Raw genomic sequence first — 27,972 nt, forward strand, 5'->3', positions numbered from 1 at the left:
ACATTCGCTGTAAAATAGGTACGAAGCCGCTCTGCACTAGAATTAGTAAATTGCACATATGTAACATCGTCTCAGCTGACATTGTTTTCTATTTGAATGGACTTCCTAATTGGAATAACGTTTACTGTTATGGCAATGTCACTTTTGATAATCCTTACTAATATTATAAATCCGAAAGTAACTCTGTCTGTCTGTCTGTCTGTCTGGTTGTCTTTTCTTCACGCCTAAACCACTGAACCGATTTTAATGAAATTTTGTACAAAGATAGTCTGAGACCCGAGAACGGACATAGGATAGTTTTTATATCGGAAATCCCACGGGAACTAGGGATGGCGATCTAAGATCGATTAATCGGAGAATCTATCTTTTGGACCAAAAAGTCGATTATTTTAATCGATATCCTTACTAATCCTTACTAATATTATAAATGCGAAAGTAACTCTGTCTGTCTGTCTGTCTGTCTGTATGTCTCTTCTTCACGCCTAAACCACTGAACCGATTTTCATGAAATTCTGCACAAAGGTAGTCTGAGAACCTAGAATGGACATAGGATAGTTTTTATCCCAGAAATCCCACAGGAACTAGGGATAGCGATCTTAGATCTATTAATCAGAGAAGCGATCTTTTTGACCAAAAAAGTCGATTTCTTTAATCGGTCTCCGGCAATGGATTCTACCTACGTTTGTGGGTCTTTTGGCATACTCTAAATAACCATGAGTTTAATGAGTTCTTGCAATCGGAGACGGTTGCAACATTATATTTGTTTATATAGATTTATTGGGATTATAATATGGGTGGCGATTCTTACCGAAAAGATCGATGTTTGAATCGATTCGAATCGAAGTGCAATAAATCGATTCACAAAAAATCGAGGCCCTAAGAATCGTTCTATCTTCGATATTTTCGATTTGAATGGAATTTTGTACAAAGATAGTCTGAGACCCGAGAAAGGACATAGGATAGTTTTTATCTCGGAAATCCCACCAGAACGGACTCCAGTAATGGATCGATTCAGTGAATCGATCTTTCAACCCAGAAGATCGAAATTCGATTTTCGATTTTACCTACAGTTACTTTACTTATCCATTAGTTGATCATCTATCTATTTATATAAAAATGAATATTTGTCTATATAAATTTTATAGAATCGGAAACTATGCATTTGATCAAGTGATGATCTTTTGCAGAGTTGTTGTCCAAGAGCCCACGAAGGTTTGGGAGTTGGTAAGACTAAATTTCGACAGATGGCACCACTGTCATTCCAATGAAAGTACGAATTTTCTGTTTTATGTATGTCATATTATATCTTTAAAATGCGGGCGAAGCCGCGGGCACCACTAGTTGTGCATATTTTTAAACAAATAATGATTAAAGTGAAATTGACACAAGCAGGTATAACAAAGCATAAAATATCCCACATGTTTGAGTCTTATCTATGAGTTTTTTAAGTGGGAAATGCCCATATTTCAGTCATATGAAATTAGTATATAAAACAGCTCTGCTACACTACTGTTCTGAATAAAAGTGTTTTTAATGTAGCACTTAAGCTACTACGGTAACTACTTAAATTCACCTTATTTTTTTTTATATAATATAGGAGTAGCAGACGAGCATGCAGTCCACCTTTGAGTGGTGGTAAGACATCTGTAATCAACACCAGATAGGATTAGATATTCCTACCTGAGGTCGGCCACATATGCGCCGCTACCCCTGAGGACTAAGCTGAAACGCCTCGGAAAAGTATGTCTCCCTTACCATACCCTTCAAAACGGAACACAGCAGCGCCTAACACTGCTGTTATTAGGCAGAAATAAGTGTGGCGATGGTGCCGCCGGAGTCGAACCACAAAGGGTTCTACCACCTTCCATAATATTTCGATTAGTGTACTGTACCTGTAAGAGTTTTAAATCGCTTATTATAATTATGTACTCAAATTATTATTCACGTCTTTCTACTTTATAATATGATACGGTATCCATGTTTAAAATAACAATGTTTAATATTCGTGCAATGCGATAAATCTAATAAAATTAATTTGTATTTTGTGCATCAGCAACATTAATACCGTGAAAGCTGTTTAAGCTAATTAAAAGATTGTAAAATACGTTCATTACACTAACGCCTAAATGTTATAACAGTAATTAGCGAGGAAAGCCCATAATGGAATTTCAATAATCATGTTGCACAACTCAAATATTGCGAATATATCAGAAACATTTTAAGTTAAATATTTAAGTACGTCTGCCTTGACTGTTTATCTTTTTTTCGTATTATATAAACGTAGCAAACGAGTATGCAGTTCACCTAATGGTAAATGGCTACTGCCCATGGACATGAGTAATCAACCCCCAGATAAGATTAACCACAGATATGTTGCTACCTCTGAAGTTGGAATGCCTTGGAAAAGTACCCTAACCACACTTTCCTTACTAAAATACAGTAGCGTTAACATTGTTATTTGGCAGAAGTAGATGTCAGCCAGTTCTTAGAAGTAGCGATGTATCTATCTGTGAGCGAACTCAGGTAGGACTCCAACGTTATCTGTGGTTGATTACAGTTGATTCCATAAATAAACCATTTTCAATTAAAATTATTTCTATAATATCGTTCGGAGATGGATGGCAGAGAACGCTAAACAGGTAAGCTTACAAATGGCCGTTATAGGGCGCAGAATTAATCAGATCGATTTCTCTTCAGACGAAAGGACCGTTAGGGCTATTTTTTGCAACCCTAACGTAATCCTCCCGAATCAGATCGGGCTGAGCGCGTTGACCCAAATTGAGCCGATCGGTACTTTCACGCTACATGTGACGTTTTATATTTTGTATCGAACACTATGTTAAATGGAATATTAATAAAAGCAAAACCAGCGGCTCTAATCGATTGGATTTGGATAGTGACCGCTTTTAGGTTTTTTTCTGGATTATTTCTGTTGTCTGCCTGAAGTGGTTTTCGTTACATATAGTATAGTTGTGATTGGTCACTTATTACAGAAATAAGGTAATAAAAGAACCTACATTAAAGTCTGATACTTTGAGAAATCTGTAGAAATTGTAATGCAGCTTAAGGGCCTTTGATTGTATTTATGAGATAAAATAATACACAATTAGTCTAACGGCTTAAACAATTTTAAGATATACCTACGTTACGTAAAGATGATTATAGGAGTATTTTGGAACTAACTAGCCGACTAATTACACATGGATATAACTTATTATAAGCATGTTCAATACATAAAGCGAGAGTTCCTAGTTCAAAGCAAAACTACCCAAATAACCTTTCAAGTTTACGAACGAGTAAGACTTCATAGGTTTCGATCCATACTTGGCAGGCGGCCGGCAGAAATAGCAATTTTATTGTGTTGCGCTCAACCGCTCCTAACCTCTAACTACTTCCCTCTGTTATTTCCTGTGCTCCAATTTATCGGCCTACACAATCGTTTGTATCAATTTGCTGAAGCTGATAGCAAATCAATGAATTCTCTGTTGGGATATTATAATCGCTTGTTATTAGTCTCTAGAGGAAACTCAACTCCATTTAGCGTACCCTTTTCGTTTGGTTTCCAGGTAACATGTCATTTAGTATTCTATCCAGAACTAGACTAACTAATAGGGAACTAAAATAACAGAAACGTCGAAACTCATCGGACTGAAATTTATCTGCGATTAATAATTGATTTTGTGCTGAAAATGGTTTCAGTTAATTTATCGCTATTGGGCATAGATCTATCGCCGCAATTTGGAAATCTGGAGCAAACTTCATAACATTTTAACGTTGTGTAATGTTAGTATAAATTAATTATTTATGAAATGTTTTACGAAAAATAAAATATAATGTTACTGGCGTATAATCATGGTCCCACAACAAAATCGTGAGTAATATGGATTGTTTCGTACATACGACATACATACGTCTTTACACCTAGATTAAAGTGTAAAAAATGTATATATTATGAAACTCACTTATTATTTTATAATTAACATTTTCACTTGTTAAATTGAATGACGATCCATCAATCCTACTTAAAGCACTTGTTCATAAGGATGGCGCTCAGTATTTTATACTCACACAAAAAAGTGCGATAATAAATTGACATGAATGCAGGTATTCACTATGGAATTAATTATTTTTGAGAGCATTCAACCCCAATCATCATGAGCTCACATTTGTCACGACAAAGCCGGTCCATTTCGGCCGATGTATCTGAAACACTCAGCGACACACACGTTTTTCTGTCCACTCTTTGATATTATTTTAATGTAATTACAACTGTTGTTCTCGTTATTTTGTTGTGTGTAAAAAGTCATTGAATTGTGTGGTCCCAATTCATATACAGTTGTAATTTAAATTAGTTTAATTTAATTTGTCAGTTAACATTACTTCCTCGAATTTGATCCTTCTAAGAAACACTATTCCATAGTGGAAGAATACAGGATGTGTTTGTTTAATGAAGTCATCCGACTCACGGCTAAAGAAATTCGTTTTTTAAAAATGTAATAATGCATTTTAAGTTTTTTTTATCAAAATCGACCTCGTGACTCCTTTCAGAATTTTTCGCTGTTTCTTGTACTTTCGAAAGTGTCCATGAAATCCAAATTGAAAATTTTTCCCTGTATATAGAATGTTTTATGTTTGCGCCATCTTTCGCGAAAGCTAAGTTGGATCATTGAAACATACGAGAATATGAATCGAACTTTTCGCTCAGCTCAAACTTGGTTCGAACGAGTTGATTTCATCGCGACATAAAAACTTTGATTCCTCGATGCTAATGCGAGAAAGAAGTCGGAAATGTGTCTCCAAGGCGATGTTCTCGATTACGTACTAAGTGGAATCGATTCGGAAAGAGTGGCCAGTGTTGACTCAAACTCGTAAACGGTTCAGCGTTAAGTGGTTGACGACTCGTTTTAACTGCCACTAACCTCGGACTGGCCAACTTTACCGATAAGGTTCGTTTTTGCTTTATTTAAACAGATGGTGTTAAGCGTATGGAAGTTTTAGATTGCGGGTTTAGTTTTCTTTCAAGTTTTGACTGTGGGGTCGAATATTTTTGAGTTTACCGCTTACGTTAATGGAAATTGTAAGATACCAATATCTTTGAAATTCTCTCAACAAGCAACTCAATACTTCTATTTTGAACAAGCTGTTGCAGCCCAGCCATCAAATGACAGGTATATTTAGGTTTAAGCTTTCAATTTAGTCTTCAGTGATAACAAGATATTTACCCTCAACGATTAGCTTATTTTACGTCAATAACAAAAAAGGACTATATATTATTACTCAACTGTGTTATTATTACATAATAAGAAGTACATTTTATATATAGCTCATTATTTACAGATCAATAAAATTATGCTGAGTTCCTTACAATACCAGCTCCACTTTTTGTTATTATTTTCCTTCATTTCTTAGTTCATTGTGCATGCTTCTAGCATTGTTACATTATGAACTGAAACAAGAAGTGCTGCAGAATAATCCTGAATCAGTCCACAGGGATGCGAGGGGCTGTGAACTAGAATGCATTGCAAACAGATCCCGAGGGATGGAACAGCAATTGTGATAACTCAGACGGAAGACGTTATTGTGTAATATCCATAATGCAATGACGATTCAAGCAGATTGCCAGTCAGCGGCCGATTACCATTCAATCAATTATTGATAATAATGTGAATTAGAAGACTGATCTCAGGCTTATAAATGTCAAGTTACAATTCAGTATTCCGTAGTTGTAATTTGCTAAACAAATTGCCATTCAAGGGGCGATTAGCATTAGATCAGTTGATGATGTCATTTAATTGTCTTATATTTTTTTTTACGAAAGGTTACGTTTTGCATGCATCTCATGTTGAGATGCAGCCTAGAATGTAGCCTTCCTACCTTCCTGCCTTGACAAAACCTATTCACTCTCGTCTTGAACAATTTTAGATTGTAATTATCGGGAAGCAACGAAGGTCGTGTAAGTTCTCTGTGACGGTTCTTAAATATCAAAGACTAAATTTTACCCGCGCCATTTCTCGCCGCGAGAGGTATCTATCTGTCGGAGTTGGTACTTTTTCAGGATAAAATGTACCCATGATTTTGTAAACCCCTGACAACGTGTGCATAATAATCATTAAGGCGCAAAAGTGTAGAAAATAGGGGCATACGGGACCTCTTTATATATAATCTAAATTTATGATTATGCAGATGAAAAAAAATCGTGATCATATGTCTCACTTCGATGATCAAGATTTAACTAAGTGAGGAACAGTGAGGTTTTTGCGTATCAATAACTGTTAAATGGATATCAAAAGGGTTATTTATAAGTAAAATCACATTCATAGTGCCAAAGTTGAAACAGCGTCAGGCGTTCCCGAGAGGCATCAGCAATGAAGAGTTACCGCCGCTGGTGCTCGCACTTCCTTATAACGATATATCGTGCTGTCCCCAACTTTCAACGTTACGTTACACAAGAATTGTCAGGTCATGTTGTTTTATTTTACACTCAGGCCAAAAAATATAGACTTAGTATCTCGAAAATAATGTGGGAGTATACGAAAATTGTGAAGTTTGTAAAAATTACGATCACATAATTAGGTATAATACAATAATTGATACTGATTGCGTTAAGTACCTATAAAGAAACATCTCAAAAACGTTGTATTGCAAGTTACCAAAGTTTTATAAGAATAAGAATTTTAATAAGAATTTTAATTTGCCATAAATAATTTTAGAATCAGTAATAAAAATTTACAGATCTTAAACCAATACAATGTTCTGACTGGCGTTATATCGTTTTCAGTTTTATCAACAATTGGTAAAATTAGGTATATAACTTCACTTTACACATTAAATTGACGTCCAAGGTTTTTTTCTTGAAGCTTAGTTGCATGCTGAACGCTGATTATTCAGATCGCACAGTAAATTGATCATATTGTGCACTGATTGACCCAGACGAGTATGCCCAATAATGAGACCGTATCATTTGGTTGCTGTGCGGACTACACTAAATGGGACATATTGCGCGCTGATTGGCCGAGTGATGTAAGTAATGAGGTCATCACTCGTGAATATAGTTTCAACTAGGATTTATGCTACATTACTGCTTCATAGATCTCTTAATAGAAGTCAATTAATTAAATTTTATTTCTAAAGTGTATCAGTTCTTGCGTTTCAGGAGAAGGATGTGAATGCCCGGCTTATCTAAAGAGGAGTATACAGGAGTACAGCTATAATCAGCTTCTGGTAGAAACCCTGTTATATAAACTGTTGACCACAATAGACTTAAAAGCTTTAAAACACGTTATTGAGTCAGTATGACATGGAATGTGTATTTAATCAACTTTTAAGTGGGTAGAACTAAAAGTCCCATCACAGCTGTTATTTTTTTCAGTACCGTTTCGCGATCAGTCTTGGTCGAACGTCAGACGAGTTAACGCATACGTGATCTGTCTGATACTCGCTTCTTTTTCCATACATACTAGTCGTGTTACCGCGTATACCTTAGTGATGCGCCAAGAATTTATTTATCAAGAAGACAAGGTCGTGTTTTTTTAGTGAAACGTGAAAGTGTTGTGCACATGACTCCAGACACGATTCTCGTCTGCACACCAACGTGGAAGGCAGGGTTGGTGTTTTTTCTACTTATACCTTAAGGTAAGAATAGTATCATATAACCTACATTTTACATGTTGTACAGCCCACTAAAATGAAAATAAAAAGCTATGTTCGAACGGAATTCTAAATATAAAGATATAAATAAACTAACAAAAACATAATACAATTTCGTATACCAAAATAAAAGCAACTCTCTAGTAAGTACTAAAATAGTAACAAAACATCGCTTTGAGACCATGAGAGCGTGTTATATATTGGCCTTAATCACCATAGTTAGAAATTCGCCTTAAACAAAATTACTAGAAAGACATCCGATCCTGCACCGCCGCCGTGCCGTGGGAACGCTGACTCCGCACCACCGCTCCGTTTCCATCGTACAGTCCCGAACGTGGGAATTCACTCTGGGCGCTAACATTACCCCAGCAAGTCACTTAGGATAGTTAGTTTTAATTTAGGTTAGATTTAATCCAAAACATGTAATATTCTGTTTTGATTAAATACATTTATATAAGTAATTCGGTCTTTCTGTATCCTGGCTGCTGCATCCCGACGCATTATATAACTAGCGGAAAAATAACAACAATACGATACGTTGTTGCTTAAAGGCACAAATTCCTAGTATGAACGTAAATAAACTTAAGTTAACTACAAGTTGGGGAAGTTAAACGTACAAGGGAGGCCACTAGGGGATGGAATAAAAACGTGACTGGAAAATGACGTGTAGTGAATTGTAAATGAAGTAGTCGTTAAGCCTGAATTAGCATACATTTTTAATCGAGGGAATGTGGTGTTTTAAGTTTCCGCTCATCAGTTTTGTGGTGTCGTAAACTGTTGACATCATCTAAACTGGATGGAAGATTTATGGGGAATTTATACGGAACTAAAACTTTAATATATTATTCCAAAATGCAATGGACTTAGGTTTCCATTTTTTTGGTTTTATTTAGCGCTTCTTTATATTTTTTGTTAAGACTCTTCTTAACGTTTGGTGGTCATCGTATATTTTCATTACTTATTTTCGTAGTTATGTTTTTTTGCTTCAGAGATAGTTATATATTTGGAATCTGTAATCTACCACAAACTGGAGAAGAGTACTTGAGGCAGATGCGTTGCTGCAAACGAGTACGTTTGTAAATTATCACATTTATCAACTCAAACTATACTCCTTTATATTGCTCTTATTAATGTGGCTACTTCAGTCAAATAATGTTTACTTCTAACCGACTATGTTGGTACTGTTTATTATTATTCATCAATCGCTTTTTCTATTCTATCTATAAATATATCTATTTTAAAGAGAACATCTCAAAATTTTCTTCTAAGATGATTCTAAGTCTTAACGTATCATTTGTACAGTTTTTAATAAATTTCATCAAAAGTAATTTAGAAGGACCATAAGTTACTCGGATTCTCATTAAAAGTATGTCACGAATGATTTTTAAGTGAAATTTTCACTAGTTTCCAAACTCTTTAATAATTTAATAGCCCGAGGTTCAGTCCCGAATCACAGGATATTAAACTTCCGACCGAGTTTCATTATTGAACTACCGCTACAGCGTCTTCAGTATAAACTAAAACTTAAACTTCACTTGGACAGTTTATAATAGTTCTGCTCAAAGTGGATTAATGTAGGGCGTTTGTTATACTGTTTACTGTTTATTGAATATTGATGTATTGTTTATTGAATGTATACTGTTTACTGTTCGTTGACGACCCGCGTGGCGGAGCGGTCACCATGCCGGTCTGACGCGCGAAGGGTCCCGGGTTCGATCCCCGGCCAGACAGATATCAAGATGATGAATTTAGATTTCTGTTTCTGGGTCTGGGTGTTTGTGTATTTGTCTATGTGTGTGTTCATTGCACCCACGACACAGGGAATCCTAGTGTGGGACTGTGAGTGTAGAAAGCGTTATTTATTTATTTATTTTATTGAATCATTTCATTAATTATTGTTATATCATTTTAGTTTACTGTAATTTCATAGTCATAATTTCGTAAACTGAATTACTTGCTATGTACCAAATATTACACGCGATATTAGTGTCGTTTCTTTTCTATATTAAATATTTTTGTGTAATTTAAATAATAACAGTAACCGAAAGATAAAAAAAAATGTCATAAAGCCACCGCCGATATTTTTTGTAGCTTTTTTTTAAGTTCGATCCATGATCCGTATAACATCTTATCTAAAATTTTGACTCAAATGTGGTCGTCTATTGATTTGCCTAAATTTTCAGAAGGTTTTAACATTTTTTTCCACATTCCTTATTTTTTAATAAATCGATTATCACATTTTAACGTCTAAAATAAATAATTTCATTGCCCGTGTGTTACCAACTTAATATTTTTTAAAATTCAATAGTTATTTTAATAACCATCTTCTACTGAAGTTTGTAGAAACTTAATTAAGTTCTTAGGTTTGTTTTTCACCTTGCACAGTTCATTAATGAATTTTAATGGAGATTTCCAAATACGCCATTTATTTTTTTTCTTGCTTGTATTATATATTTAAAATAACATTGTGAGAATATTCTTTACTATAGTTAGTAACATTTTAATAAATACATACTTTGTTATTGTATGATCGTGTAATTGTAGGTAAATTATTCAGTTTAATGTAATTACAGACAATTATGGCAAAGATCATGTACAGTATTTTATTTTATATCTATGCCTCGGGTCCCAATTGTTTTAAATTTTTCTTATAGACAAACAATTGAATAATACTCCTCTTGTTCTTTTCTGCCATGTTTCCAACAAAATGACTGGTAAATCAGTACTCAAGAAACAATATTTATCATATTCATTCCTCATTTAAATGTCCATGTTTTTATGATACCTCAATGTTTATCTGAATAATAGTTTAGTTTACTGACTTACAACGTTTACCAAAGAAAGAAGGGACTGACTTTTTATATGTAAACAGTTTTAGGGGTCAAAAATAACATGAAAGAATGAAGGAGCCTAGACAAACAGAATGAATGTTGACGACCTAATTCTCTTAATCATGTGTGTTTAGGTCACGGTCAGCAGCAGAGGTGACATAGGATAGAACAAAAAGGTGTAAGGACATTAACTGAGTTATGTTCGGTTCAGTTTTTGTACCCGTAATCCTAGCAAACAAGTCACTCTTATAATTTATATGGAGGGTTGGTTTTTGGCAGAAGTTCCTAATTTAAGCTGGGTAGAGAGTATCTGTTTACTTGTATATTTGAGGTATACATTTATATTTTAGTACATTTCGAATTATGACTGGGAATGGCGTATACTCCAAGTTTCTTTATTTCTTATTTAGATGCTTATTTTGAAGCGATCTGAGAATATTGCATAATATTGTTTTTCTGACACAAAGTTTTGTTATTTAGGTCATCTTCTTCTTTAAAAAATATATTTTTTTTAATTTTAGCGGATTTCAGCAGAATATTCGTAAATAGTTTCTTTATTTTCCAAAACCTACCCACTGAGAGTGATTATGTTAAAAGATTTTTTTCTTATTGCCAATATAGTAAATTTCCTCATTTTCAATTTCTCAAAAATAATAAGCTAATTGTGAATACATTTTGGTAGATTATGCTGCATATCCTCAATTAACTAAATATTGTGATTATTTAGGAATAAAAATCATATGTTAATTAAACAGTAATCTACACAGAAGCCACGCGATCGCAGATCTCATATTACTGTTATTATGTAATCGAATAAGGTTGAACACGACATAGCGTGTGCCTATAACTCTGTATTAAAACGTTAAAGTCTGTTTGAAACAATGTTGGAACACAATTATTGCGTTTCTGACATAAGCACGGTTGTTAGCCGAGTCCGTAGTATTTTCAAAAGGGATTAAACTTTCTGCAATGAAATATGCCCGGTAAACGGTTCGCGTGTTACCATTGCTCAGTATTATTTAGCGGCTTGAAACTGTTACGTTATTAACTCAGCCAATTGCTTGTGGGAATAAACGTTTTTAATTTGGGAGCAATGACATTTTAAATGTAGAACATTTTTTGTTTGAATTGCGGCGGCACCTCTGACACCTCTTTCTGCCTTATAACCTCGTAAGGATGTTTCTTTTTGTGTTGAAGGCGTAGTAATGAAAGTACTCGTACATGGATATGATACATTCTAAGTTTTAGGGGCATCAACGCATCTGTGATCTATTATATATTATTACAACTTGGAGTTGGGTACAGATAGGAAAAATGAGCACTTATCATTTGAATATGTGATATCACCCACTTAACGTTACTTATTTTTATATTTTGTACCGAATCGTGAAGATAAAACTCCTTAAACTAATATAATTTATAATCAAAAGCAAAAGTTTAATGTATAACTTGCAATATTGCAAGTGTGTGAGAAGAGCAAGATTAGCGTGTCGTTAGTACATTACGTTTTGCGTGTTATAAAATCTGTGCAAATCCTTACTAATATTATAAATCCGAAAGTAACTCTGTCTGTCTGTCTGGTTGTCTCTTCTTCACGCCCAAACCACTGAACAGATTTTAATGAAATTTTGTACAAAGATAGTCTGAGATCCTAGAAAAGACATAGGATAGTTTTTATCCCGGAAATCCCGCGGGAACTAGGGATGGCGATCTAAGATCGATTAATCGGAGAATCGCTCTTTTGGACCCAAAACATCGATTATTTTAATCGATATTAGTAAGGATTGAATCGTAAACTTTGCATTTGATCAAGTGATGATCTTTAGCAAATTTGAAGGTATAGGAATAGGAATTTTCAGTTCTATATTTGTTAGTATAATATATTATTTTCTTTTAAACGCGGGTGAAGCCGCGGGTAAAAACTAGTATGTAATATATACAATATTCAGTTACGTAATTTAAGTTGAAATCAATTTAACCATTTAAAATTTGATGAATATTAAAAAATATGTATGTAATTATAATTTATTGTCTAGTTAATATTATATGGTTTTAACAAATTATACACACTTAATAAGGCATCTTTTAAGTTTTTCAGACATAGATTTAATTTACACTAAGATTATTTTGTGTGGAGCTTGATGATGAGTGTCCCCAATAGCCCTAGAACACTAGATACCAAATCTAAATATTACTGAATATGTACCAAATAAAATAGCATATAAAATATGACATTTAAGAATTAAGTTTTACAAAAACCTTCAAACCTTCAAACCAGGAAACAACAGCGTTACACTGCCGCTATAAGGCAGAATGAATGTAAAAAAAGAGAAGAAATAAATGTAGTACAAAGAAAGGATAACTTCAAGCTGTTTCACCTGTATAAAACATTTAATAAGTTTACAAATACCCGATTTCTATGAAATATCACAATACAGTAATAACACTAAAGTAATAGCCTACTGCAACTTCTTATCCTCGCTGTCTTCGTCGTAATTCTTGGGGGTTTCGCCGGGCCTCAATAAGCGTCCCACGATGTCGTACTTCTCTGAAAAATAAAGAAAAATCTCGATTACATTGTATAATTTTATTCCTTTTTTTATAATATAGGAGTAGCAGACGAGCATGCAGTCTACATGATGGTAAGTGGCTACTGCCGCCCATGGACATCTGTAATCAACCCCAGATAGGATTAGATATTCCAACCGGAGGTCGGCCACAGATCTGCCGCTACCCCTGAGAACTAAGCTGGAACGCCTCGGAAAAGTCTGTCTCCCTTATCACACCCTTCAAAACGGAACACAGCAGCGCCTAACACTACTGTTATGAAGCAGAAATAGGTGTGACGGTGGTGCCGCCGGAGTCGAACTACAAAGGGTTCTACCACCTCAATATTCTATTCTATTCTTCTATCTATTCTATCTATTCTTCGAGGACGGTGCCAATTGCTCGTAGAAACGCTCGTTATTTATATAATATCGTGTTTACAAAATATATCGACGTAAGGTCAAGCGGAGAAGGGAGATGTTACCAAAATAACCACTGAAACTCGGAATACAAAACATATAAATAAGGATATATAGGATATATCTGTTCCACTATTCTCTGGTGAATACTGGGCCTACATTTTTTAAACTTTTCCATGTCTAAATATCTCCTTCACAATGAAAACATTAATTTTATTCATTTGTCCTTTAGATTATAGACCGATTCAAACTTGAAGCGGAAGCGTTCGTAACGGAAAGTTTCTGTATAGTTGAGCATTTAAGCTAGATGTGCCTCCGTTAATATGGGTAGTAAATATCTCTTTATCCTACATGACAGATGGGTCAACCTCACCCATTTCCTACAGAGTTGAATACACTTTAAACCCTAGATTCCAAGATCTTATGCCAAGAGCCAAATCAGTAGTAACTTTATTTACTGCATCATGATATGATTATGTATAGCAACTGTTTAGTTGGGATACATAGTGGTCGACTTATCAATGTTTATTAAATAATTAGTTTAAGTTATATTACTTAAATAATTTATTTCTACAGAAATTACATTACGTGTCAAAATCAGATTTTTTATCCAATACTTATATAATACAGGCCCGATCTGTATCTGTCCAGTTATGTACGGTCGATATAAAATCGTCAATACTAATAATAATAATATATTTATAGAAGAATTTTCTTAAAAGGAACATATCATATACTTTTTGTCTGTCATGACACGTTTCTGTATGTCACGCTTTATGAACTCGTATGTAGTAAAAAATACGTTGTGTCCATCCGGGCTAACAGTTTTTGAGGGCGTATTGTGAAATGCTATCATTTTTGCCTTCATATTTTAAACATTATGTGTTATTAGAATACCTTTGAACTGATCCTCCCACTCTTTGGCCGATGCGACTTCGTCGGGTGTCAGGTCACTAACGTCGTCCCAATCTTTATCCCCTGCCGCCACTTCGCCGGTAGCCAGGCCCCTGGTAGCGTCTTTGCCTGCGAAAGCTGAATATGGACCGCCTGAAAAGAATTTAATTGTTTTATTAGTTCGTTTGTTGCGATGATTTATAATTAGACTGATCGTCCCTTGGCTTTTTGGTGAGACATATTTGCTTAGGCTACCTTGGGCTGCTATAGTCCGCGTAAAACTGCTAGTCCGCTCTGAATATAGAAATGAATCGCATCGTCATAGTGAATTGTATGATTACACCTGCTCGCAATAACTTCAGAGCGGACTAGCAGTTTGACGCGGACTATACCAGTTTCTTATGACGATGTCGTTTGTATGTTCAATTTGTTGTTTGAGCGACTGACTAGCACTATACGTTTAATGTGTTCAAAAGATCTATCAACGATGTATCGTCTACGCATCGTTGTATAGATGAATAAGTTAGTAAATAGCTGCGAAAACTACCATACCTAGACTGCAGTCATTGAAAACACATTGGACGTTGTACCGTATAATATACAAGGTTGACTAAAACATTATATTAATGGCGTCTGCAATGTCAGTTTAAAAGATATTATAAATATTGTTTTTTGTTAGTTACATGTTTTGTACTACTACCTGTTTCTTATTTTTATTTCTACGTTGTGTCTCTATAAATTTATAGATATTCAAAACACAAAATTAATAGAAAACAGTTCGTGAATAATTTAAACAAAGACTACCTTCGAAACGTTATACCCTAAAACATGTATACGGTCATAGGAAAGAAAAACATAAATCAATAGAACCTTATTCTGTACATAGGCAATTTTAAGTGAATTGATGTTAACAGTTGATAATGCTGCAAAATTTAGTAACGGTCTTTAGTAATTAATCAATCGTAACTATATTTTTTCCACCAATATGATTTTAGTCTGATATTATCGTGGAATTTATAGGGTGTGTTGAATTATTTATTGCCGCTTTTCGACTCATTTGTATCTGTTACTGAAATCCAAACATTTCTATGATCAGTACCCGTTACATAATAAAACATAAAATACAGTTATATACTTTAAGATAAACACAGAAACAGCGACGTAAAGAACAATTCGGTGCGGTTATGGAATGAGATGTCGCTGTCTCGAGCAATATTTACACAGGTGTTCGTCTGCTGTTTAGACTGACGCTCAACTGCACTGCTTTGCACAACGTTAATTATTTTGACTACATTCCCAACTGGAAACTTAATTACGGGTATATTTTTCGGTAGAGGTAGATAACTTCTTTTAAGTTATTATAAGAAATTAGCAATTTGATGAAGTTTTGGTGTTGGTAAAGGTTATTACTTGAAATTCATTATTATATTATTAGATATATTTTTTTTAAATGTGATAGGTTTGAAATGTACGTTAAAATTGATTCATACATATTTCGGTATGTACTAAAAACACATAATTGTGACTCTAGTCAGATAAGTCTTCGAATTGATACAATTATGTTGTTTACATTTTTTATTACCGATATTTTCAACCTAGTTGCTCGAAGTTGGTCGGACAGTACGTTGGCAAGGATCGTGGAAATAGCAAAACAAAAAATCCATAAACCTAATCGTGACGAACCGTTACATAATAATAAAACGTAACACACAGTCATATACCTTAGATAAATATAAGATAAACACAGAAACAGCGACGTAAAGAACAATTCGGTGCGGTTATGGAATGAGATGTCGCTGTCTCGAGCAATATTTACACAGGTGTTCGTTTGCTGTTTAGACTGACGCTCAACTGCACTGCTTTGCACAACGTTAATTATTTTGACTACATTCCCAACTGGAAACTTAATTATAGTATAGTATCATCTATGAAGTTGTATAAGAAATTAGTAGTTTGAGGAAGTATAGTGTTGTTAAAATTAATTAGTTGCAGAGTATAACTAAATGTAAAACTTTTTAAAATGTTCAAACATCGACATTTGACAATTTTATATTTCACATTTTCAAATTTGGATATTTGGTAAAACTTACACAGATTGATGACCATGAGTGATATTTTTTTTAAACCATTTAAAACAATATGCTTGTTTTAAATGGTTTTTATAAATTATGTAAAAAGTTATGTAAAGATGGCTGACTCTATCATAGGTTACGGGTATCGGCTACTCCATAAATCAAATCACGGAGACTGGGTACCTATTGGTAAAAACATAACCCTTCCTTGGCAGTCGGGTAATAAAAATATAAAGGAAGAATATATTTTTTAATTTTTTGTACGCATTTCTATATAGATGCCCTGCACCTAGCGAAGAAGTCGCCGCCGTTAAGGTTTGACGACTCTATGGTTCCAGGTTAAGTATCCGGGCTAGCAATAATGAATTTAATTTCTATTTGGTTTCTAGGTGTCGTATATTTATCTTGGTGTGTGTTCATCACACATGCACACACGTGTTACACACACTGTTTGGCTACGAGTGTAGAGAACGTCACTGACTCACACGTGGATAGTACTGTTATGGTTTAGTTTTCCGTGCATCGCTGAAAATACTCAATATACGAGGAATTCATATAATGTGCGATTTAGCAAGGGATGCGCTTATGTTATACTTGATATAGTTAAACTTGTTTTACCCTAAAACATAGTAAGTGCATAAAAAGTAAGTCTGTTTAAACTTAAAATGTTGCACGAATGCCATTGACTTGTATTGACAGTAATCATCGATGATTAATATCAATTGGTAGCAATAAAATATCATTGATTGAAAGATATTGCCACCATTGGCAAACACTTCGGACTGATAAAAAAATACAACACAATTTAATGCAGTCGCTTACTGGCAGACATTATGTTTCAAACATATTGTTTGATGACCGAACTAATGTAAATACATAATACTCCTTTAACAGTGTCACTGCTGAGTAAATGTTTCTTCTTAGAAAAAAATTTGCATGCACTTCAAGAGCGATTTATTCTTTTAAAGAAAAGCCAATTATTTTCTTTTACTTAACTTTACTTTACAAAGTAACTATGAATTAATGTTACACTTTCTATAAGACTTCAAATTACTTAAGATATCTGTGACACCCGCCATTAGCGATTTAGGTTAGGTTAAGTTAGGAATCCGCGTCAATGGCCTATTATTCTATGAATCTTATATTGTATATAAATTAATCTGCAAAAGTAGAATTTCTCCGCAACTCTCAGGATTTACAGATCTACATTTTCACTTCGCGCTTGCGTAATTGTAGTCATTTCCCCTTCGCCCACCATATCCGTTGCAAGTTCGTTAAGAAGCGGCACAAAATGCACTTCTTTCTGCATTTCTCCTTTTATCTCCGTGAAGTCGGTGTTTTCGCGTAATTCATTAAAATCTTTATTTCTGTCCGGTGAAGTTATCCAAAACTTTGTTGGTCTTTCTCATTTTTCATTTTATTGTTTTTATGTGGGTCTTTAGGTCTTTAGGTGGTAATTTGATATTTTATAAATCCCCTTATTATTTTTCTATATTTTTAAGTAGATTTGGATCATATGATTGGGTTTAGTAAACGACACTATCTATTTTTGGAAGGGTAGTAATATTTATAAACTTATGACCTCTGTGGTAAACCACCACCACTCTACTTGTCTGATATACGAAGGGTTCCAGTATCAACTTTTAGTCATATATCTTAAGGTAATTTAAAATTTATTTTGTGCGTCTGGGTGTTTATACACTTGTATCAATGACACATAGATAAAGAAATAAGTAAAGCGAAGCCTATTGCGGGTCTATATATTTTTTCGTTACTTTTTTTCTACACCTATGAGTAGGTATCAAGGAATTGTCCCTGTAGTCCCGGGACTAGAATAGAGCTACGGTATCCCCTGCTTGTCGAAAGAGGCGACTAAAAGGGGGCTTCCGGGGTTGCGGGCGGCAAGATTGGGAGGTCGAGCCGTCCAGCAAGCAACTCCGGGAAGGACGGCGGTATGTGTGGTCGCATACCGTCGTAAACACCAGACGGTTTGGTGAGTCCTGAAGCTCACCTAGGAGGAGCCCGAAAAGCAACGCGTTCAGAGGACTCCGGTTGAGTTTAGTGCGGTAAGAATCCCACATAACCCTGTGTTGCTGTCACGGCACAGGGTACCTTTTGAAGGTTTCCCCCTCGTAAACCAAAAAAAGGAATTAGTAAATTTAAGAAGATACTTATAAAATTGAATAAAAATGAATAATTTTAAGCACCAACTTAACTACCTACTTATTATCTCCATGTAATCAACCAGGCGTAACATGCCTTAATTAATTATTCATGATTACATTACGTGTGAATCATTTGGGTTATGTTCATGAACTAGATTTTGTTTAAAAACAATGTTAGTCGCACGAAAGAGCTACTTTACCATTTTAGTAATATCAAACGTCATTTCCAAATTTAAAAGATATTTCGTATTTCATCATAATGCGTAGTACACTTTTCTGCGTCGCTAAAATATACTCAGTACGTACATGACAATTATTTGTATTGAAAAAACTTAAGAAAAATTGAAGAAAGATTTAATATATGCAAAATCATGCTACGATTCCTATTTGAGACTTATCAAGCGTAGTTAGAACCGAGTGTACTAGATTTTTTCTGCAAAAGCATGATATCGCTTTTTTTCAAATAGTACAAATTTATTTAGTTTGTTAATGCTGATAGGCATTAAATTACGTTTTTGCTGTAAGCATGATATGAGTTTCTTAATGATTATATTAATTGACATGACAAATAGTGAGAGCACCTACTGTAAATTTATTGATGAGAATTTCATCATCGTCGACGTATTACTATTCTACTGCTGGGTACCGGTACTGGGTACAGGTTCCTCTTAGAATGAGAAGGATAAGGTGACAAACAAGCTTTACTAGTATTTCCACCTGTACCCTTACCATGAGTTTTTATGTTTTGACAAATATTACTGTTTACGTATTTGCCCATACAATTTCCAATCAGCGCCCCTAGCGGATTGTATCAGAATTATAGTGTCAGTAACGTAACATTGAATGTTCAAAATGACAAAATGGCGCTTTATGTTTTGTCTCTCTTTTTTTACGAACATGTGAGGCAAACAGAAAGACTTGAGCACTTACTTATTGTTACATTTACTCAGTCTACGGAATCAAACGGAACAGAATATTGGGAGTAAACGTAACGTAAAATTGTGGGATATTTTGAAAACTTATGTTAAGGGTACTGATGTTATTTTCGCCGCTAATAGATATATAAATTATATAATATGGAATAGAGATTACATTAAATTGGTTATTTGTATTTTAAAATATTTGCATATATGTCGCTATTCGAGATATTGTATGTCTATTTTACTCACACCTTTTAAAAACAATGCCACACTACTGCTATTAGGCAGAAACAGGCGTGACCACAAAGAGTTCTACCATTCAGATGCAAAAAAATTATTTTTCTATGTGCACAGTATGTGTATTTTGTAAATCGTAAACCTTGTTGAGAAGATTTGTATTGTTAACTCTTGTTTTTGTTAGTGGAATAAATATGCACAAGGTGACTAATTTACCTCTAAAATGTATGAGTACCTGCTAATGATATATTATTATCATTGCACGTTACGATACGTTGTTTTGTTTCATTGTTTGGTTTTTATTTTTGTGTCAGAAATGCAAACAAGTTTGCAGTTTACTTTATACATATGAAGGGGTTACTGCCGCGTTAATTATCTCTAAAAGCAATAAAAGTTCTACTAGTATCGAAAAACTTAGAACACAATTATAGAAATAGATCTGTACTGTAACCTTAAACGAGAAAAAGTATAAAGATAGCAGTGCACATATTTTTATATAAAAACTGCATGTCCCTTGTGTTATATCTGCAATTATGCTATTATGTTTATATCTGCAAAACTAGAAAAGTAGTAAATGGCTTAAACTTTTACACGACAACATTTTGGCCGCTTACTTTCAATGTCCGTTTAAAATAACTCATACCGCGAATAAGGCTATATTACATCATATATTGCATGAAGGACATTATGAATACTTGTTTATAGTTGTCTTTGATGAATTGCCGTTTTCTTGAAATTAGTTGCATTCTAAAATGGTCGATTTAAGTATGACTTTTTATTAAAGATTGGTAGCGTGACTTGATGGAATATGATCATTGGTCACCATTGTTAATCGAAATAAAATACATATCTTATTGGCTACCAACGGTAAAATTTATAATAAGGACGCTCATCAATCCTGCACGCGTGTTCATTAGGCACGAGTGTCACTTGTATTCTATCGTTATATACGCACAAGCACACGCATCTCAAGAATACTTCAGCGAGTTAATTAACGTGTGCGCGTGGGACACGCATGCGGGCGTGACAAAGAAGTGCGACAGGAAACGCAAGCAAAAGAAAAGCATTCAAAAGAAGCTTGTATCGTGTCTTTGTCGAGAAAGGGGAATTATTATCCATTTAAGTAATATTGAACAAGTTTGGGAATTGAATATGTAACCGGTAGGCCCTAATTCTCACTATGTGGTTACCGTGTTTCAGGGGGTATGTTGTGCTGCCGGCCCTTGTTATTATCGTTAATTATCAGTTGTTAAAATTTGTCGTAAACACCTGTTAGTCATTCGTAACCTCAATCAATACTCATTGAGCAGTATGATGAAAGTGCGCCGGGGCCGGACGGAATCCCATGGCAGGCTTGGGTCTTAGCGCTGACAGTGCTGGAGGGGAGGCTGCGAAGACTGTTCACCGCCTGCTTCCAGTACGGAAGTTTTCCGTCAGAGTGGAGGCGGGCGAGGTTAGTACTATTGCACAAACGGGACAAGCCTCGAGACTCTCCATCAGCGTACAGACCCATTTGCCTGTTGGACGAGGCGGGCAAGCTATTCGAGCGGATCATCTCCGCCCGGATTAGCCAGCATCTTGTATGCCACGGCCCGGACCTGTCCGAAAACCAGTTCGGCTTCCGGCAGCAGCGCTCGACTGTCGACGCGATCCTCCGAGTCCGCACGCTCTCAGAGCAGGCCATCTCCCAGGGTAGAGTAGTCTTGGCGGTTAGCCTTGATATAGTCAACGCTTTTAACTCTCTACCCTGGAGTGCGATTATGGACGGGCTGTCTGTCCATCAGGTGCCTTCCTATTTGCGGAATGTCCTGAAGGCGTATCTGTCGGACAGACGCGTCAGCTTCCCAGGCCGCTATGGGAGCGTTCGCGGGAGGAGCGTCGTGCGCGGGGTACCGCAGGGTTCGGTACTGGGGCCATTGCTGTGGAATATCGCTTACGACGCGGTGCTGAGAACGGTGCTCCCGGATGGAGTGAGCATCGTCTGCTATGCCGACGACACCCTCGTCCTCACCGAAGGGGAGTGTTTCAGCAGGACGGCTCGGCTAGCAGAGCTCGGGGTGGCACGCGTCGTAGAGAACATCCACAGGTTGGGCCTCCAGATAGCGTCCCATAAAACCGAGGCGATGTGGTTCCACGGCCGCAGGCCGAGTATCGTACCAGCTGAGACCTCAGTGCGTGTCGGTGATACGGACGTCCGGATAGGCAGGTACATGAAGTACCTTGGCCTAACACTGGACGGCCGCTGGCGCTTCAACGAGCACTTTGACCGTCTCGTCCCCCGGATTCATAAGGTAGCGGGTGCTATGCACAGACTGCTGCCAAATCTCGGGGGACCAAGGGAAGAAGTCCGCCGCCTCTACGCGGGTGTGATACGCTCGATCGCCCTCTACGGGGCGCCGGTATGGTCGGACAGGTTGTCTGGCTGCCGGCGTCTTGCGCGGAAACTTAACTCCGCGCAACGTACGATCGCGATCAGAGTCGCCCGGGGATATCGTACCATATCGTACGAGGCGGCGACAGTCCTGGGGCGGTTTCCGCCCCTAGACATTCTGGCGGATATGGATGCTCGGGTCTTTAATAAGATCCGCTTCCTCCGTCAGAGGACTGAACCCTTCACGGAAGAAACGGTCGAAGTGCTTCGGAGGAGAGCCAGGTGGCGCGCTCTGAGGTGCTGGCGAGATCGGCTATTGGAACCGCGTAACATACGCCAACGGGTGGTCGATGCTATCGTACCGAACTTTCGGGCTTGGCTCATTGCCAAAGGTCGTGTCACCTTCAGGTTGACCCAGATACTCACCGGACATGGCTGTTTCGGTGAGTATCTGAACAGGATACAGAGGGAGGAGACTGCCCAGTGCCATCATTGCGGGCACCACGAGGATTCCGCACAGCACACGCTGCAGTACTGCCCAGCGTGGGAGTCTCAGCGGCGGATCCTCGTGTCAAAAGTGGGACCGGACCTGTCTCCAGCCGCCATTGTTGGAGCGATGGTTCAGCGCAGCGAAGCCTGGGAAGGCATGATCACCTTCTGCGACATAGTCATGTCCGCGAAGGAAGACGCCGAGCGAGCTAGGGAGCGCGCTGAACCCGCTCGGAGGAGGAGTCGCCGCGGGCGTAGATAACGTCCACCGGCGCGGTGTCCCTGTAGTTCCGGGACCAGAATAGGGCTACGGTATCCCCTGCCTGTCGTAAGAGGCGACTAAAAGGGGCTTCCGGGGTTGCGGGCGGCAAGAGTGGGAGCTCGAACTGCCCGGCTAGTGACCCCGGGAAGGACGGCGGTATGTGTGGCCGCATACCGTCGTGCCCACCAGACGGTGTGGCGAGCGTCAAGCTCACCTGAGCAGAGCCCGATGGGGCAACGCGCTAAGAGGACTCCGGTTGCGTTCCTTTGGAGATCCCGGAGTTCTCTACGCAGCGCCGAGGACGGCCACCGGGGGGGTTTTAGTGCGGTAAGAATCCCACATAACCCCGTGCCGCTCCCACGGCATAGGGTACCTTTTGAAGGTTTCCCCCTCGTAACCAAAAAAAAAAAAAAAAAAAAAAAAGTATGATGAAAAGTATTGCAGTTATTAATGTGACCGGCGCTACTCTTATTTAATTCATGAGGAATTAAGTGCAATACCATTTATTAAGGCGATATGACTTACATAAAACTGTCCGTTAAACAATTAGTTGTTTACTTATAAAGTGAAATCAAAAACGTCATAAATCGAAATGACCTAAGCGACGACCATGACAGTGCACCTTTAGTGCCATCGTGCGAGCGTATCGTACGATACGTGTGCCGGTAATTGATTCCGATAGCCTTGAACTAGTACGCGAGTAGGCATGCGACGTAAATAGTGTCCCTGCGGTTTATACCATCCTGGTATCGCGTTACTGTTTTTGATACACCGCGATGACATGTGACGTTCTAATTTAGTCGCTTTTTAGACAAAACATAATAATGATGATACTATTTAACAATCACGAAATATCAACATGGTGTAGCCACTAATGAAAAGTTTTTTTTAATTGAAATAGCAGACGAGATGCAGACCACGTCATGGTAAATGGTCATTGCCAATTATAGACATCAATGGTAAATAGGATCTTAGTGAACTGGGTTCGGCCCCTGATGCTTTATTATATTAAAGAGTATGTTTGAACTCGTTATATATCTTCCTTAATATACCCTTCAAACTAGAACACGGTAGCACTTAACACTGTTATTTATAAGGTAGAAACAGGCAATGATAACATAACTTGAGCTACAAAGTGTTGTACCAATTATAAAAGTAATGATGACATTAATTTTAAATATGTTGAAACAAATACTTTGTTAAAAGATAATTTTATTTACTGACGATTTGTCCAAAGGTCAACAAAGATAACTATTAATGAATGTTTTAACATACTTAGGTACTACACTTTTACAGTATAAATGCTTTCGGACGAGGGTTACCGCGCTTGAATAATTAAGAGTTCTGTCTCCTTCTAGATTCTTCTCTATACTATTTTTTTTATATATTATAGGAGTAGCAGACGAGCATGCAGTCCACCTGATGGTAAGTGGCTACTGCCGCCCATGGACATCTATAATCACCCCCAGATAGGATTAGATATTCCTACCTGAGGTCAGCCACAGATGCGCTACTACCCCTGAGGACTAAGCTGGAACGCCTCGGAAAAGTCTGTCTCCCTTACCACACCCTTCAAACCGGAACACAGCAGCGCCTAATACTGCTGTTATTAGGTAGAAATAGGTGTGGCGGTGGTGCCGCCGGAGTCGAACCACAAAGGGTTCTACCACCTTTGAATTTCGAATTCAAATAAAACGACTTCTTTTGCGAGAAACATATACGACATTGGTACTGAAAACTGCATAATATATGCAGTGTCAAATAGCATACACACACACACGCTACACGCTTTCTACACTCACAGCCCCACACTAGGATTCCCTGTATCGTGGGTGCCATGGACACACACAGAGAAAAATACACAAACACCCAGACCCAGAAACAGAAACCTAAATTCATCATTTAGATTTCTGTGTGGCCGGAGATCGAACCCGGGACCCTCTGCGCGTCAGACCGGTATGGTGACCGCTCCGCCACGCGGGTCGCGGGTATGTAGTGTATGTTTTTTTACGTGACTGCGGAGAGAACCACTGTTTTCTGAGAGTTTTGTAAGTACGTATGTCTCATTATTTGGCTCACTGATAAGTCAGCCAGCATCAACAACCATACACTTAAAAGAAAAAATAACGCTTTCTACACTCACAGCCCCATACACTTGGATTCCCTGTATCGTGGATGCCATGGACGCAGACAGAGATAAATACACAAATACCCAGACCCAGAAACAGAAACCTTAATTTATCATTTAGATTTCTGTCTGGCCGGGGATCGAATCCGGGACCCTCTACGCGTCAGACCGGTGACTGCTCCGCTATGCGGGTCGTCTAACTGCTTCAAAGGAGAAGTGGAAATAGCAGTGGTATACCTCTGTATTTGAATTTAACGGTTTGTTTCCATTTAACGGTTTGTTTCCATATATGTATGTATGCACGTACAGTAGTTATCTCATTTGTATTACGCAGGTATAGATCATTATTATTCAATACAGCTCCACTGTAATATATAACAATTTCAATTTGACTGATTACTTTATGAATGCCCATTTTGATTAGCGCTCGTCCCGCGGGGGACGATTGTTTCTGATTGTACGAACAATATGACATGAATTGAATTATAACTCGGTAAAAACGTATCTACAGATATTTTCTATGATTTCATTGCTAAAATGTACGTATTTAGCATTGATTTTTTGTGCGCTTGAAACCTGTTTGTTTAAATAAAGTGTTTTTTGTACGATTATGTTAATTGCGATTAAACATAATGTAAGGCCTTGTACAATGTCCATACATTATTTAGTAGTACATAGTACGTACACATTTTTGGTGAGGTTACACACGATAGCGTACTTGATAAGTACGCTATCGTGTACTTGATACAAAATTTAAAATAAATAAAATGTGCATTCCTGCCCGCCTGCGTGCCTGCTTCAAAATAACATTTACGGTATTAAAATATATAAAAAATTTAGTTTAATAATGTATGTCTTTCTGATAATTTATATAGTTTGAAATTAAAAACTACCGAATCGAGTTGATCGTAAATATCCTTAGAAATATAGAGTTAGAAATAACAAGAAGGCTCAGGAAGGTTATTTTTTGTGTCCAAAATATCTAAACCTTTTAAACGTATCAAAATAGTATTGCTAGACCATGAATTTCCTATAGAATACAATTTATAGTGATAATTACGTAAAGGTGTATTTTCTTATCTTTCATACCTTCAGGTGCAAAGATAAAACACTCGAGTTACAGGTAACATTATCTAAACCGCAATGTTATACAGAATCGCTACGGAACCGACAGACGCAAAACTTCAATATTCATATTTATCAATTTGATATCATTATCAAGTAGAACTAGGTTACACACCGGGTCCGTAGAACCGTTTGCCTCTCGTCACGTCGAAGATGATCCCGTTAACAGCTAACAAAACCCTTCCCTCGGCGTTCGTTCCGTCATACTGTCGCAACTCAGCCACCGTCATGTCCTTCCGAAGTTTCGGGATCTCCGGCGTAGGCGGCGGCACTTCCACAGTCTCGAAATGCGACTTGATTATTTTATACACGAGGTACACAATAATTGACATAAGAACTATGTTCACCGGGCTCGTTAGATCGTCCCAAAACGTGGGCTCTGTGTCGGCCATTTTAAATACGTGCTATAGATGCGATTGACTTGAACAGACTGAACGATGTTATCAAGATCGCATAACGTAAGGTCAACATGTATTATTATTGACGGTGGTAGGGCTGGCACTGAATTATTATAATACAGACACTTCTGTCGTGACATACGCTGTCAGTTTATGATAATAAAAATGATAATAATTTTAATCATGAGTTCGTTGTCATATTTTTGTCAGAGTAGGGAAACTTGGTGGTATTCCTATCGGACGAAGTATTTAAAAAAGCTAACAGCGCGCGCGCACGCTAACTTGAACTAACTGTGCAGATAGAGCATTTACCTTGGTTTGGAGGTGCTTTTAGGCTATTGAAATAATGTTAATTTCTTTTAGCAAAACAAAGGGAATAAGCACTTACGACGCCTTGTTCACACGCTTGGAGTTAGCGGCAAGTGTCAACAATGTTTAATGTGCATAAGATTTCTTCAGTTTCGTATTTAGCTATTATAAACGTCTTATATTGCTATATTAAAGACATTGTTGGACGTCATTCATTTAACTCTAGATATAACTTTCGATTTAAGAACAAAAAATGTACCTTTTTATTTATTTTTGACTGATAACATCTCGCTTCGTCATATTAACCTTCTGCGACTGAGGCGACTTTTTTGGTAATACTTGATTGAGGCGTAGTTTAACAGATGTCAAAATAAAATACGCCTATTTTTAATATATATAACTAAAGCCAGAAAATGATATCAAAATACATAAATAATCAAAATACATACATACATTAAATGATATCAAAAGACATAAATAGACATACGGCGGTTAGCGGTGTCTGACAGACACAGAAGGTCTCAGCCACAGAAGGTTAAGAACTGTTTAATCGGTTATATAAAAAAAAACTTAATTTTTCATTCCTCTTTTATTTTATTTTGCAAGCCCTATCCGGCACCGACACAGTTTGAATATTGCGTCCGTCTGTTTTGTATACAACTCGGCTCAAGTTTAGAGTAGAGTCGACGGTAAACGAGGTACGCGGTATTGAGCAATGCACGAGTAAGGTCAAAATGGCAATTTGTGCTAACCCGGCCAGCGCCTAAAGTGTGTAGGTGAAGCACATTTATGATAAAATACGAATTTAATATATTTGAAAGTCATTCCGCTATCATCATTAAAGTGATAAAATTTTGTGAAACGTTAATTTGATGAAAAATATTTTTTTGTGTAAGTTTTTGGAACTGTAGTGGATACTAAGTAAGTATATTGAAATAAAATAACCTAGTACCTACAAGTACAAGTAAATCAGTTAAAACAATATAAAAGTATCGAATTTTTGCGTATAAAAATCAGGCATCTATTGAAAATTACGTCATTAATTAGTGAAAAAAACTCAAAACGAAGCCTCGTTTCGAGTTGACACTTTCCACGCTTAAGTTTCCACACTTATTGCCTATGTAATGTATGGGATTTGCACCCAAATATAAAGATGAA

The 27,972-nt window shown here is 36.9% G+C and overlaps 1 protein-coding gene across 1 annotated transcript; it reads right to left on the reverse strand.

Moving 5' to 3' along the window:
* Nucleotides 1–12,850: 12,850 nt before the first annotated feature.
* LOC140751988 (membrane-associated progesterone receptor component 1) lies at nt 12,851–26,547 on the reverse strand. Its single transcript, XM_073086152.1, has 3 exons — nt 26,223–26,547; nt 14,342–14,491; nt 12,851–13,026 (listed from the first exon to the last, which is right to left on the reverse strand). Exons 1-3 carry the CDS (start codon nt 26,497–26,499, stop codon nt 12,938–12,940), a joined length of 516 nt encoding a protein of 171 aa, XP_072942253.1. The 5' UTR covers nt 26,500–26,547; the 3' UTR covers nt 12,851–12,937.
* Between the last annotated feature and the right edge of the window lie 1,425 nt (nt 26,548–27,972).

Source organism: Epargyreus clarus, unplaced genomic scaffold (assembly GCF_041222505.1).
Source record: "Epargyreus clarus isolate Ecla_fem2 unplaced genomic scaffold, WU_Ecla_fem_2.2 ptg000023l, whole genome shotgun sequence".
Classification (NCBI taxonomy): domain Eukaryota; kingdom Metazoa; phylum Arthropoda; class Insecta; order Lepidoptera; family Hesperiidae; genus Epargyreus; species Epargyreus clarus.